Consider the following 13,064-nt stretch of genomic DNA (forward strand, 5'->3'; position numbering starts at 1 on the left):
TCAGTCACCCCAAAGTATAGACTCCAGCAATCTCCAGACAACAGATATCAAGCTGGTTTCTGCAAGGTTCCCTGGGGTAATTGGAGCGCCTCCACAAAGCTCATTTAACTCATGACAAACATAGAATCAAACCAGTGACCTTACATGCAAGGAGCATGTTATATTGAATGCTGCTGAAACCTTTAGCATTAGAAGATGGTGGAAATTCAAAGGAAAGATTCAGCTAAAAAATAATTAGCATTATAAAACTGAGCAACAAAATTGCATCCAGTCTGAGATGAAAAAGTACCTGTGTTGAAGCTGGGCATTCTGTCTGTCTTTGTCTCCAGGTTGAGGGTGGGGGTGCTAAGGGAATTGGAATTGAACTAAATGAAATTCTCTTTTCTACCTTTATTCATTCGCACATGCAGAAGTTGTGAATGGACAGCATCAGGGCCATCTCCATATATAACATTATTGGACTATGCAAGCATAAGCTTCCAGATGAATAACCACTTGCATGAAAGATCAGAGAGGAATGAATGCAGAAGTAAACCTGCCTTAAGTCACCATCTTCATAAAAGCAATTAAGGTAGAAATTTGGTCATCGTAGAGAGGATGGGAAGAAAGGGTGCAAATTAATTCAAACCTTGAATTTAACCAAGGATTCAGATGAGTATTTGGGATTCACTAGCAAAATTGTTGGTTCAAAGAAATGCGAACCACTTAGAACTGTATTCTGAATTCCAAAGAGGAGTCATATCGGACTCAAAGCAACTTTGTTTCTTGCTCCACAAATGCTGCTGGTGCTGCCAGCACTTCCTGTTTTTATTTCAGATCCCCAGCATCACAGTATTTTGCTTTTAATTAAATTATATTCTTGTAACTCCTCCAAAATTCTTGTGAATGGGTAGTCTTAAATATAATTCAAGGGGATTAACAGGCAGAGGGGGAAGAGGAAGTTAATCCCCCGCCAATTCCTTTCATTATTGATCATGTTTTTTTTAAGTTGGAAAATGAAGATTGTATGACAGCAAGTTAGCACACAGTGCTTTCACCTCTGGAACAGAAGACTGAATGCAGTTCACGCTGACAAATATCAGTTGCATGACGAAATGAATAAAGCTGCCTTAACCAAGCTCATCTGTATAAATTCACTGTCCAAACTGCACAAGATTAGACATCTGTACAGACTCTGACATTAGGTGGGTAATCGTGCAGTTTTTTTCATTTTACGTTGGTCCAGCACAATATACTTTTCTCTCCCTACAGATTCTGCCAGACCTGCTGAGATTTTCCAGCATTTTCTCTTTGGTTTGAGATTCCAGCATCCGCAGTAATTTGCTTTATATTTTTCTGGTGTTAGCTATAATGAAAGTAGATGCAGAGTGGTTTATGCAAACTGGTTCCCCAAATAAAAAGTTATGCCTAACACGACAGCCAACTGCCGTTCAAATCAAGGCGTCCTTCACACATCAACTATTTATTAAACCATAGAAAAGTTTGTTCTGATGCCTACCGAATTGAGAATCATTTGTGCTGTAAAACCCTTTCCCAGAATGCCAAATCCCTAACAAGGAAAAGGACGCATGAAGAGGAAGTAAGCAATTCTACATCAAGGGATATATCATGGCCTTCAATATAAGGCTTTAATTGTTTGCTGTAGCAAGGAAACCAGTATTACTGTAAAACTAGTTGGAATTATTACTCGGGGATTCACTACTCCTTGGGAAGTATTTCGCAGCACAAAGATTTATCTTCAAATAACCTTCAAATCTCCAAAATCAAAATAATTTAGTGATAAGGCATATCCTTGAAAATAGAAATTGACATCCATCGAAGTTCACCAATGGCATAAACAAGTCCTAAAAGATTCCATTTTTTTTGCACACTAGCAATTGACAAAAACAGCACTAGACCTGGTCAGAAAATAGATAGCATGAAATTGGCTGCATTCGTTCAATACGATCCATGATATGTAGGTTTTGTCTATGGGAAGGTAATGGACAGCATCACTGAAACTTACATCTTAAAAACACCATAATCCCACATATGAAAACTGACTTGCAGTTGGCATAATCTAATGAAACATTAATAAAATATTGTCAGGAATGTGACCTGTAAAATACCAACTAAATTTCCAGAATCACGAAACATGGAATTTCACCATCTCTGTAAAAAAATAACTCAATCAAAGATTGAAATTTAAAATAGATGAATGGGAGCTAGGGTTATTCACATCATAGAGGCAAAGAGATTAGGATAACAACTCGATTAGTTTTTGGTAAGTATTCACAGAAAAATAAGGCATACAGCCTGTTTCTTCTACTGGCAGAGTACACCCGTACTTTGATTCTAACATAAGAGTGAGGAGTAGGCCACCCAGCCAGCTCTGCCATTCAATAAGATAATGGCTGACCATTGCAACCTCAACCTCACATTTTGCCTACCCAGAATAATGCATGGTTAGCACTGCTGCATCAGAGACTAAGGATAAATTAGTATGTTTTGGTAGGCAAGTTGTAACCAGTGGAGTGCCACAGGTATCAGTGCAAAGGATTGGGATGAAAGGACAGTGTATAGTAGCTAAGTTTGCCAATGGCACCAAGATAGGCAAGAAAGTAAGTTTTCAAGGAGGTAGTGAGTCTGCAAAGGGAGAGACACAGGTTAAGTGGGCAAACATTTGGCAGACAAAGTATATGGGAAAATGTCAACTTGTATACTTTGGCAGGAAGAATAGAAAAGCAGCATTTATTTAAATAGAGAGACTGCAGAACTCACTAACAGTGATCTATCCTGGTACATGAATCGCAAATAGTTAATATATAGGTACAGGAAATTATTAGGAAGACAAATGGAATGTTGATGTATATAGCATGGGGAATGGAAAATATGCATGCAGGGATGTTTTATTGCAGCCTTGATGAGACCACATCTTGAAATACTGTGTACAGTTCTGATGATCTTATTTGAAAAAGAAAAACTACATTAGCAGTTCACAGAAGGTTCACTCAACTCATTCCTGGGTAGGTTTATCTTACGAAGAAAGGTTGGGTTTACACCACTTGGAGTTTAGGAGAGGTGACCATATTGAAACATAGAAATTGAATGGGGAGGATGTTTCAACTTGAGGGCAAGTCTAGGACTGGAGGGGGGGGGGGGGGGGGGGGGGGCGCGGAGACACACACACACACTGAGCGGATGAGAGAGAGAGAGAGAGAGAGAGAGAGAGAGAGAGAGAGAGAGAGAGAGAGAGAGAGAGAGAGAGGAGAGAGAGAGAGTGGTGTGAGAGAGAGAGAGAGAGAGAGAGAGAGAGAGAGAGAGAGAGAGAGAGAGAGAGAGAGAGAGAGAGAGAGAGAGAGAGAGAGAGAGTGAGAGAGAGAGAGAGAGACAAGAATTGAAGTGCAGAAGTTGGGAACATAGGCTGTCAGGGAAGGACACAAGTGAAATGTGGAACTTGTTCAAGGAACAGGTACTGCGTGTGTTTGATATGTATGTCCCTGTTAGGCAGGGAAGAGATGGTCGAGTGAGGGAACCATGGTTGACAAGAGAGGTTGAATGTCTTGTTAAGAGGAAGAAGGAGACTTATGTAAGGCTGAAGAGGGCAGCACGGTGGCCTAGTGGTTAGCACAACCGCCTCAAGGCACTGAGGTCCCAGGTTCGATCCCGGCTCTGGGTCACTGTCCGTGTGGAGTTTGGACATTCTCCCAGTGTCTGCGTGGGTTTCGCCCCCACAACCCAAAAATGTGCAGAGTAGGTGGATTGGCCACGCTAAATTGCCCCTTAATTGGAAAAAATAATTGGGTGATCTAAATTTTTTTTTAAAAAATGTACGGCTGAAGAAACAAGGTTCAGACAGGGCGCTGGAGGGATACAAGATAGCCAGGGGGGAACTGAAGAAAGGGATTAGGAGAGCTAAGAGAGGGCATGAAAAATCTTTGGCAGGTAGGATCAAGGAAAACCCCAAGGCCGTTTACACATATGTGAGAAATATGAGAATGACTAGAGCGAGGGTAGGTCCGATCAAGGACAGTAGCGGGAGATTGCGTATTGAGTCTGAAGAGATAGGAGAGGTCTTGAACAAGTATTTTTCTTCAGTATTTACAAACGAGAGGGGCCATATTGTTGGAGAGGACAGCTTGAGGAGATACTTGTCAGGAAGGAAGATGTGTTGCGCGTTTTGAAAAACTTGAGGATAGACAAGTCCCCTGGGCCTGACAGGAGATATCCAAGAATTCTATGGGAAGCAAGAAATGAAATTGCAGAGCCGTTGGCAATTATCTTTTCGTCCTCGCTGTCAACAGGGGTGGTACCAGAGGATTGGAGAGTGGCGAATGTCGTGCCCCTGTTCAAAAAAGGGAATCGGGATAACCCTGGGAATTACAGGCCAGTTAGTCTTACTTCGGTGGTAGGCAAAGTAATGGAAAGGGTACTGAGGGATAGGATTTCTGAGCATCTGGAAAGGCACTGCTTGATTAGGGATAGTCAGCACGGATTTGTGAGGGGTAGGTCTTGCCTTACAAGTCTTATTGACTTCTTTGAGGAGGTGACCAAGCATGTGGATGAAGGTAAAGCAGTGGATGTAGTGTACATGGATTTTAGTAAGGCATTTGATAAGGTTCCCCATGGTAGGCTTGTGCAGAAAGTAAGGAGGCATGGGATAGTGGGAAATTTGGCCAGTTGGATAACAAACTGGCTAACCAATAGAAGACAGAGTGGTGGTGGATGGCAAATATTCAGCCTGGAGACCAGTTATCAGTGGCGTACCACAGGGATTAGTTCTGGGTCATCTGCTGTTTGTGATTTTCATTAACGACTTGGATGAGGGAGTTGAAGGGTGGGTCAGTAAATTTGCAGATGATACGAATATTGGTGGAGTTGTGGATAGTGAGGAGGGCTGTTGTCGGCTTCAAAGAGACATAGATAGGATGCAGAGCTGGGCTGAGAAGTGGCAGATGGAGTTTAACCCTGACAAGTGTGAGGTTGTCCATTTTGGAAGGACAAATAGGGTTCCTGGCAATGTGGAGGAGCAGAGACATCTTGGGGTCTATGTTCATAGATCTTTGAAAGTTGCCACTCAAGTGGAAAGAGCTGTGAAGAAGGCCTATGGTGTGCTAGCGTTCATTAGCAGAGGGATTGAATTTAAGAGCCGTGAGGTGATGATGCAGCTGTACAAAACCTTGGTCAGGCCACATTTGGAGTACTGTGTGCAGTTCTGGTCGCCTCATTTTAGGAAGGATGTGGAAGCTTTGGGAAAGGTGCAAAGGAGATTTACCAGTATGTTGCCTGGAATAGAGTAGGTCATACGAGGAAAGGTTGAGGGTGCTAGGCCTTTTCTCATTAGAATGGAGAAGAATGAGGGGCGACTTGATAGAGGTTTATAAGATGATCAGGGGAATAGATGGAGTAGACAGTCAGAGACTTTTTCCCCTGGTGGAACACAGCATTACAAGGGGACATAAATTTAAGATAAATGGTGGAAGATTATAGGGGGGATGTCAGAGGTAGGTTCTTTACCCAGAGAGTAGTGGGGGCATGAAATGCACTGCCTGTGGAAGTAGTTGAGTCGGAAATGTTAGGGACCTTCAAGCGGCTATTGGATAGGTACATAGATTAGGGTAGAATAATGGAGTGTAGGTTAACTTCTTAAGGGCAGCACGGTAGCATTGTGGATAGCACAATTGCTTCACAGCTCCAGGGTCCCAAGTTCGATTTCGACTTGGGTCACTGTCTGTGTGGAGTCTGCACATCCTCCACGTGTGTGCATGGGTTTCCTCTGGGTACTCCGGTTTCCTCCCACAGTCCAAAGATGTGCAGGTTGGGTGGATTGGCCATGAAAAATTGCCCTTAGTGTCCAAAAGTCTATGATTAACCTAGGACAAAAGTTTGGCGCAACATCGTGGACCGAAGGGCCTGTTCTGTGCTGTATTTATCTATAACTCAGAGAGAGTGGACAGAGAGAGGAGAGTGAGAGTGGGGAGAGAACGTGGAGATGGGGGAGGGGGAGAGAGAGAGAGAGAGAGAGAGAGAGAGAGAGAGAGAGAGAGAGAGAGAGAGAGAGAGAGAGAGAGAGAGAGAGAGAAGAGAGGAGACCGAGTTTAAGAATACTTAAGACAATGGGGTTGAGAAATCTTCTCTCAGGTCATTAGTATGTGTAATTATTTTAGCCAGAAAAGCAGTGGCGGCCAGGTCACTGAATTTGTTAATATTAGAGTTACATAGATTTATGATAGTCAAGGGAGTCAAAGGTTACTGTGGAGAGAGGGTGTTGGGCAAAGTGCAGCTTAGACATAACCAGATCAACTATGATCTTATTAAAAGGCAGCATAGGCTCGGAGGGCTGAATGGCCTATTCCTGCTTCTAAGTCTTCTGTTCCTCCGGTCAATCTAGTTAGCCTCATTGGGCAAGAAGGCCGATCAGCAAGGGATCTTAGAATATACTAATTGACTGATCATTCTGTAAGCATTTTCCACTTTGATTTGAACAACCACAAATACGGTGAAATATTTGCCCTCTAATCAATCATTCAATTACCATTCCAATCATATATTCATCAATTCATCCACTATGCTCATTGCAATGTGGACTATCCAGCAAAATTAAAATGGCTAACATCGGTAGACCTTTGGCCAGGTCCAGATAGGTGTATGCAAGCATTATAACAAACAGGTAACGCAGCTAGAGAACCAAAGCATTCCTGTCATACAGTTAGTATACATAGCACACAGTGCCAATATTTTTGTATCTCAGTGAAGGCCGGGGGGCTAGTATTGGCAGTAAGAATTGCTGATTAGGAACAAGTGGAGCTACAGAAACACATTAGCCACGTGCAGCAAATTTGGTACCAAACACCTTTCATACACTCATATAGGCAATTTACCTTTACTCTGCCAACATTCAGCAGCCAAGATAGTTAAAAAACTCTTGCATATTTTTTGTCTTTGCCATTTACCAAATAAAGTACTATAATAATAGGCAAAATCAAATAGTAATTTTACAAACTTTCCAAATCATTACAGTTCATGCTGGACCACTTCCTACAACATGCTTCCAGTCCTTCCCCAGTACTGGTCTTCAGCCAAACCTTTAGGAGATAAAATCAGCAGCCTTGTAATAACTATCCTATTATAGAAGCATCACTTCACAGACATGTAGCTGGGCTTGGGAGCTCACTGGAATCCAAAAAGTTCACCCAGTTGCTTGCCATTAATGACAAAATACTAACCTTCTTGAACGGGATGATCCCGAAGACTTCGATTTTTTACTGGAGGCCTTTAAATAAAAAGGAAGAACTAAATTTAGGCTTGCAAATGCTTAATTACAAAATAACTCATGAACCAATGTAGATTTTGAAAATTTTAAAGCCATTGATCAGGTGCTGTGGTACACACCTGTAATCCTGCTGCTGGGTGCCTGAGGTTAAGCCTACTTCTCAGAAGTCGATATGGAGCAATGTTAACTGAAACACCATACTGCTAAACGGTTCTATATGGAGAATTCACCGTAAAACATTAATTCTAGACAAGGTGTCAAGAATGAGAATATTTCATAAAACTTCCCAAATTAACTAAATAATTAATTAATTAGTAATTTCGGGCAGCATGGTAGCACTGTGATTAGCACTGTGGCTTCACAGCACCAGGGTCCCAGGTTTGATTCCCTACTGGGTCACTGTGTGCAGAGTCTGAACATTAGAACATAGAACAGTACAGCACAGAACAGGCCCTTCGACCCTCAATGTTGTGCCGAGCAATGATCACCCTACTCAAACCCACGTATCCACCCTATACCCGTAACCCAACAACCCCCCCCCCCCCCCCCCCCCAAACCTTACTTTTTACACTACGGGCAATTTAGCATGGCCAATCCACCTAACCTGCACATCTTTGGACTGTGGGAGGAAACCGGAGCACCCGGAGGAAACCCACGCACACACGGGGAGGACGTGCAGACTCCGCACAGACAGTGACCCAGCCGGGAATCGAACCTGGGACCCTGGAGCTGTGAAGCATTTATGCTAACCACCATGCTACCGTGCTGCCCACAATTCTCCCCATGTCTGCGTGGGTTTCCTCTGGATGCTCAGGTTTCCTCCCACAGTCCAAAGATGTGCAGGTTAGATGGATTGGCCATGATAAATTGCCCTTAGTGACCAAAAAAGCTACGAGGGGTTATTGGGTTACGGGGATAGGGTGGAAATGAGGGCTTAAGTGGGTTAGTGCAGACATGATGGGCTGAATGGCCTCCTTCTGCACTGCACCGCATGTTCTATGTTCTAAATAAAACAAGCAAAACAGAGTAACTATTTGGCCCATTATAGAAAAATGAACCTTGCATTTGAGGAACATGAAAAGTTCCCAATCCTTATTGTGCATGAAAGTTCATTGCAGCTGATGAGGATGGCTTAGTTTGCAGTGATGTGTCTCCCAAGGAACACCGTTTCTTGACTTCAAGATTGGAAAAGTCCATTTAAAATTCAGTCAAGGTTCATGGTGCCACGGTTCCAATACAAAGATAGATACAAAATAGACAGATTCTGTATTCACCACAGGCAACATTTTAGTAACTTTAACAAATGCTCTCGATCATATGGCAACCTTTTCTCTACAATGCCTCTTTTTTTAAACTAAGCCATCTAAGCTGGACATTGCCATTAATTCACTTCCTGAACTATAAAGTCTTGCAGTAAAGTGGCAGAAATACTGATATGTTGAAAAACTATGAATAAGAACTGTTCAAGATCATTCAATATTTACTGACTTAATTTCTAATACTGCAAACTCTTCCAAGACATGTCGCTTCTGGCTGCACTTAGCAACTTTAAAAACATCCAATTCCTCCTCATCTGAAGTTTGTGCCAGTAACTGCTTAGAACAAGTAATGAATAGATATTTTTCACTTTCTACCTCTGGTATTATTAATAAAACAGATGTCAGCATACTCCAAAAAAAAAGTTAGCTTCTGACTTAAAGTTAAAAACATTTATTACAAAACACATATGAATTTCACATATTGAACTTCCCGTGGCGGCCATGGTGAGTGGTCGCACATTTGGTGGCTCCCGCTCATGGCAGTTTTTTCCGACCTTTTTTCCCGGTTAACGGGTGGATGTTAGGAGGCAAAAAGGTGCAGAAGAGTTACTGGAAGAGATTGGCACACTGGTGTATGGAGCTGAGGGCCAGAAGCGGTCGCAAAAAGAGGGGAACAGACTGCAAACGTTATCATAGATTATCATAGAATTTACAGTTCAGGAGGCCATTCGGCCCATCGAGTCTGCACCGGCTTTTGGAAAGAGCACTCTACCCAAGGTCAACACCTCCACCCTATCCCCATAACCCAGTAACCCCACCCAACACTGAGGGCAATTTTGGACACTAAGGGCAATTTATCATGGCCAATCCACCTAACCTGCACATCTTTGGACTGTGGGAGGAAACCGGAGCACTCGGTGGAAACCTACACACACACGGGGAGGATGTGCAGACTCCGCACAGACAGTGACCCAAGCCGGAATCGAACCTGGGACCCTGGAGCTGTGAAGCAATTGTGCTATCCACAATGCTACTGCGCTGCCTTGTTGGTGCGGTGTCTGATGGTGGAGGGGCAGTGAGAAGCCCTGTCGACTCAGTGGTCAACAGAGCAGCTGGTGGGCACCCTGAACGGAAAGTTTACCCAGCAACGCAAGGAGAATCTGGAGTTTCTGGCCCGGGCGGTGGATTAGATTAAGACAGTGACCCACCGCGTGGAGACGAGGCTGGAGGCCCAGGGTCAGGCGATACAGAAGATGGAGGAGGTGGTAGGGGAACATGAGGAGCAGTTCACCTCAATGGCAGCGGAGATGGGGCTGACGCGGGATCAGCAGAGGCGAATCCAGGAGAAAGTCGAAGACCTGGAGAACCGGTCACACAGGTAGAATATTAGGATTGTGGTCTGCCAGAGGGAAGTGAGGGAGCTGACGCTGGTGCACATGTGGGGAAGATGCTGGAGAAGCTGCTGGGAGAAGGAGCATTCGCACGTCCTCTGGAAATGGACAGAGCACAGAGGGCGCTAATGAGGAAACCCCAAGGGAACGAGCCGTGCGGGCAATGGTGGTGCATTTGCACCATTTCCTGGGCAAGGAGCGGATCATGAGAGGCGGCAGGCAGACAAGGCGCTACACCTGGGAGGGTAGTGAACTTCTAATATATCAGGACCTGGGTGCAGAGCTGGCCAAGACGAGAGCGATTTTCAAAAAGGCCACGGCGGATTTCTTCAAGAAAGGGGTGAAGTTTGAGATGTTGTACACGGCATGTCTGTGGGTGACTTACGAAGTTCGGGAGCTGTACTTTGGGACGTCAGAGGAGGCAATGGAATTTATCAGAGACAATGGACTGGCAGGAGAAGGTGGATATTGAACTTTGGTGGAGATGCTTTGGCGCTGTGTTTAATTTGTGTTTGGGGCCATTGCTCGGCTTCAGCTTTGTTTTTGCTCTTTGTTGGAAGATGGGGGATTGATCTCTTCGGGCTTGGGGAGGGGTTCTGCTTCTGTTTGCCCTAGCAGGATGATTGAGTGGGCGGGGAGAAGGATGCCAGGTGCCATGGGCGGGGCTTCCAGATTAGCTGGGTGGACTAGTTCATGAAGCGAAATGGGGATGAGCAGTAGGCTAGTGGGGTGGGGGTGGGGGGGGGATAGGTGTAGGGGGTTGTTTGGGGCATTGGGTGGGGCAAACGTACTGCTGACAGGGATGGGGCGTTTAAAATGCAATAAGAGAAGGATCGATGATGGTGGGTGCCCAAGGGCGTGCCCGAGGAGATGTGGGGCGCGGGTTGGCCCAAGAGGGACTCTGGTTGATCAGTCAGTGAGGCCTGATACAAGAGACCCACCTGAAGGTGACTAGACTGAGGAAGGAATGGGTTGGGCAAGTATTTAATTTGGGATTGGACTCCTTGGTTGCTGATTCTGATCAATAAGCGGGTGGTGTTAGAAGTGAGAAGTATAGTGGCAGACTCTGGGGGAAGATATGTTATGGTGAGCGGGATCCGTGGAGATTTGGGAAACTGAGGGCGAAAGAATTTTCATTCTACTCCCGTGTGCACAAGGTGTACTCCCAAATAGACTTTTTTGCGTTTGACAAGGCGTTGTTGGCAGGGATGGGTGATACAGTATTCAGCAATCATGGTGTCGGACCATGCCCCGCACTGGGTGGAGCTACGAGACGGTTACCAGAATGCAAGGGCACCAGTTGAGGAAGCAGGAGGCGGCAAGGGAGATTGGGAAAGTTAAGATGTGGAGATGCCGGCGTTGGACTGGGGTGAGCACAGTAAGAAGTCTTACAACACCAGGTTAAAGTCCAACAGGTTTGTTTCAAACACGAGCTTTCGGAGCACGGCTCCTTCTTCAGGTGAATGGAAAGGCTTGTTCCAGAAATGTTTATATAGACACAGTCAGAGATGCCCCGGAATGCGAGCACCTGCAGGCAATCAAATCATCAAAGATGCAGAGAGAGAGGTAACTCCAGGTTAAAGAGGTGTGAATTGTCCCAAGCCAGTTCAGTCGGTAGGCCTCTGCAAGTCCAGGCTTGTTGGTGGGGGCCGAATGTAATGCGACATGAATCCCAGATCCCGGTTGAGTCCGCATTCATGCGTGCGGAACTTAGCTATAAGTTTTTGCTCAGCAATTTTGCGTTGTCGCGTCTCCTGAAGGCCTCCTTGTAGAATGCTGACCCAGAGATCAGAGGCTGAATGTCCTTGACTGCTGAAGTGTTCCCCAACTGGAAGGGAACAGTCCTGCCTGTTGATAGTCGCACGATGCCCGTTTATTCGTTGTCGCAGTGTCTGCATGGTCTCGCCAATGTACCACGCTTCGGGACGCAATGTACCACGCTGCAGGAAAGGATGTCCCGAAGCGTGGTACATTGGCGAGACCATGCAGACACTGCGACAACGAATAAACGGGCATCGTGCGACTATCAACAGGCAGGACTGTTCCCTTCCAGTTGGGGAACACTTCAGCAGTCAAGGACATTCAGCCTCTGATCTCCGGGTCAGCATTCTACAAGGAGGCCTTCAGGAGACGCGACAACGCAAAATTGCTGAGCAAAAACTTATAGCTAAGTTCCGCACGCATGAATGCGGACTCAACCGGGATCTGGGATTCATGTCGCATTACATTCGGCCCCCACCAACAAGCCTGGACTTGCAGAGGCCTACCGACTGAACTGGCTTGGGACAATTCACACCTCTTTAACCTGGAGTTACCTCTCTCTCTGCATCTTTGATGATTTGATTGCCTGCAGGTGCTCGCATTCCGGGGCATCTCTGACTGTGTCTATATAAACATTTCTGGAACAAGCCTTTCCATTCACCTGAAGAAGGAGCCGTGCTCCGAAAGCTCGTGTTTGAAACAAACCTGTTGGACTTTAACCTGGTGTTGTAAGACTTCTTACTGGGAAAGTTAAGGACACAGGTGGGAATATGGTCTTGGACCTGTTCAGGGACTTCTGTAGAAAGTTATACGAGTTAGAACCCCCAGCCGGAGAGGAGGTGATGTGGCTGTTTCTGGAATGGTTGGGAGTTCCCAAAGGTGGATGAGGAGTTGGTGGAGGGCTTGGGGGCACCAATTGGGCTGGTACAAGTAGTGGAGTGGCTTGAGGAAATGCAATCAGGTAAGGCCCTGGGTCTGGATGGGTACCCGGTGGAATTCTACAAGACATTCTCAGGGGTATTGGGACCGCTGTTGGTCAGGGTCAATGAGGCAAAAGAGCTGGTAGTACTCCCCCCACGTTGTCGCAGGCATCAATCTCCTTCAAAATGATTTAAAGATCAGAACAATGAGGGTCATATAGGCCTATTTCCCTGCTAAATGTAGATGCCAAAGTATTGCCGAAGATCTTGGCTTCGAGGATTGAGGACTGTGTGCCAGGGATAATAGGAGAGGACCAGACGGGGTTTGTGAAGGGGAGGCATCTGGCAGCCAACATCAGGAGGTTACTTAATGTGATCATGTTGCAAGGTAGAGGTGGTGGCGGCCATGGACGCAGAAAGGGCCTTTGATCGAGTGGAGTGGGAATAACCTGTGGGAGGTCCTGGGGTGGTTTGGGTAAGG

General features: G+C 45.4%; 1 protein-coding gene across 8 annotated transcripts in view; it reads right to left on the reverse strand.

The window, feature by feature from the left end:
- Positions 1 to 13,064, reverse strand: part of atrx (ATRX chromatin remodeler) — a 244,313-nt gene that overhangs the window by 179,711 nt on the left and 51,538 nt on the right. For all 8 annotated transcript variants that reach the window (XM_038774481.1, XM_038774479.1, XM_038774480.1 and 5 more), the window contains one exon: positions 7,206 to 7,252. Coding sequence is in view for 5 of the 8 variants with exons in the window: in XM_038774476.1 (XP_038630404.1) it covers positions 7,206 to 7,252 (47 nt within the window). In the remaining 3 variants the exon portion in view is untranslated. The remainder of the gene's footprint in view (positions 1 to 7,205; positions 7,253 to 13,064) is intronic.

Source organism: Scyliorhinus canicula, chromosome 17 (genome assembly GCF_902713615.1).
Source record: "Scyliorhinus canicula chromosome 17, sScyCan1.1, whole genome shotgun sequence".
NCBI lineage: Eukaryota > Metazoa > Chordata > Chondrichthyes > Carcharhiniformes > Scyliorhinidae > Scyliorhinus > Scyliorhinus canicula.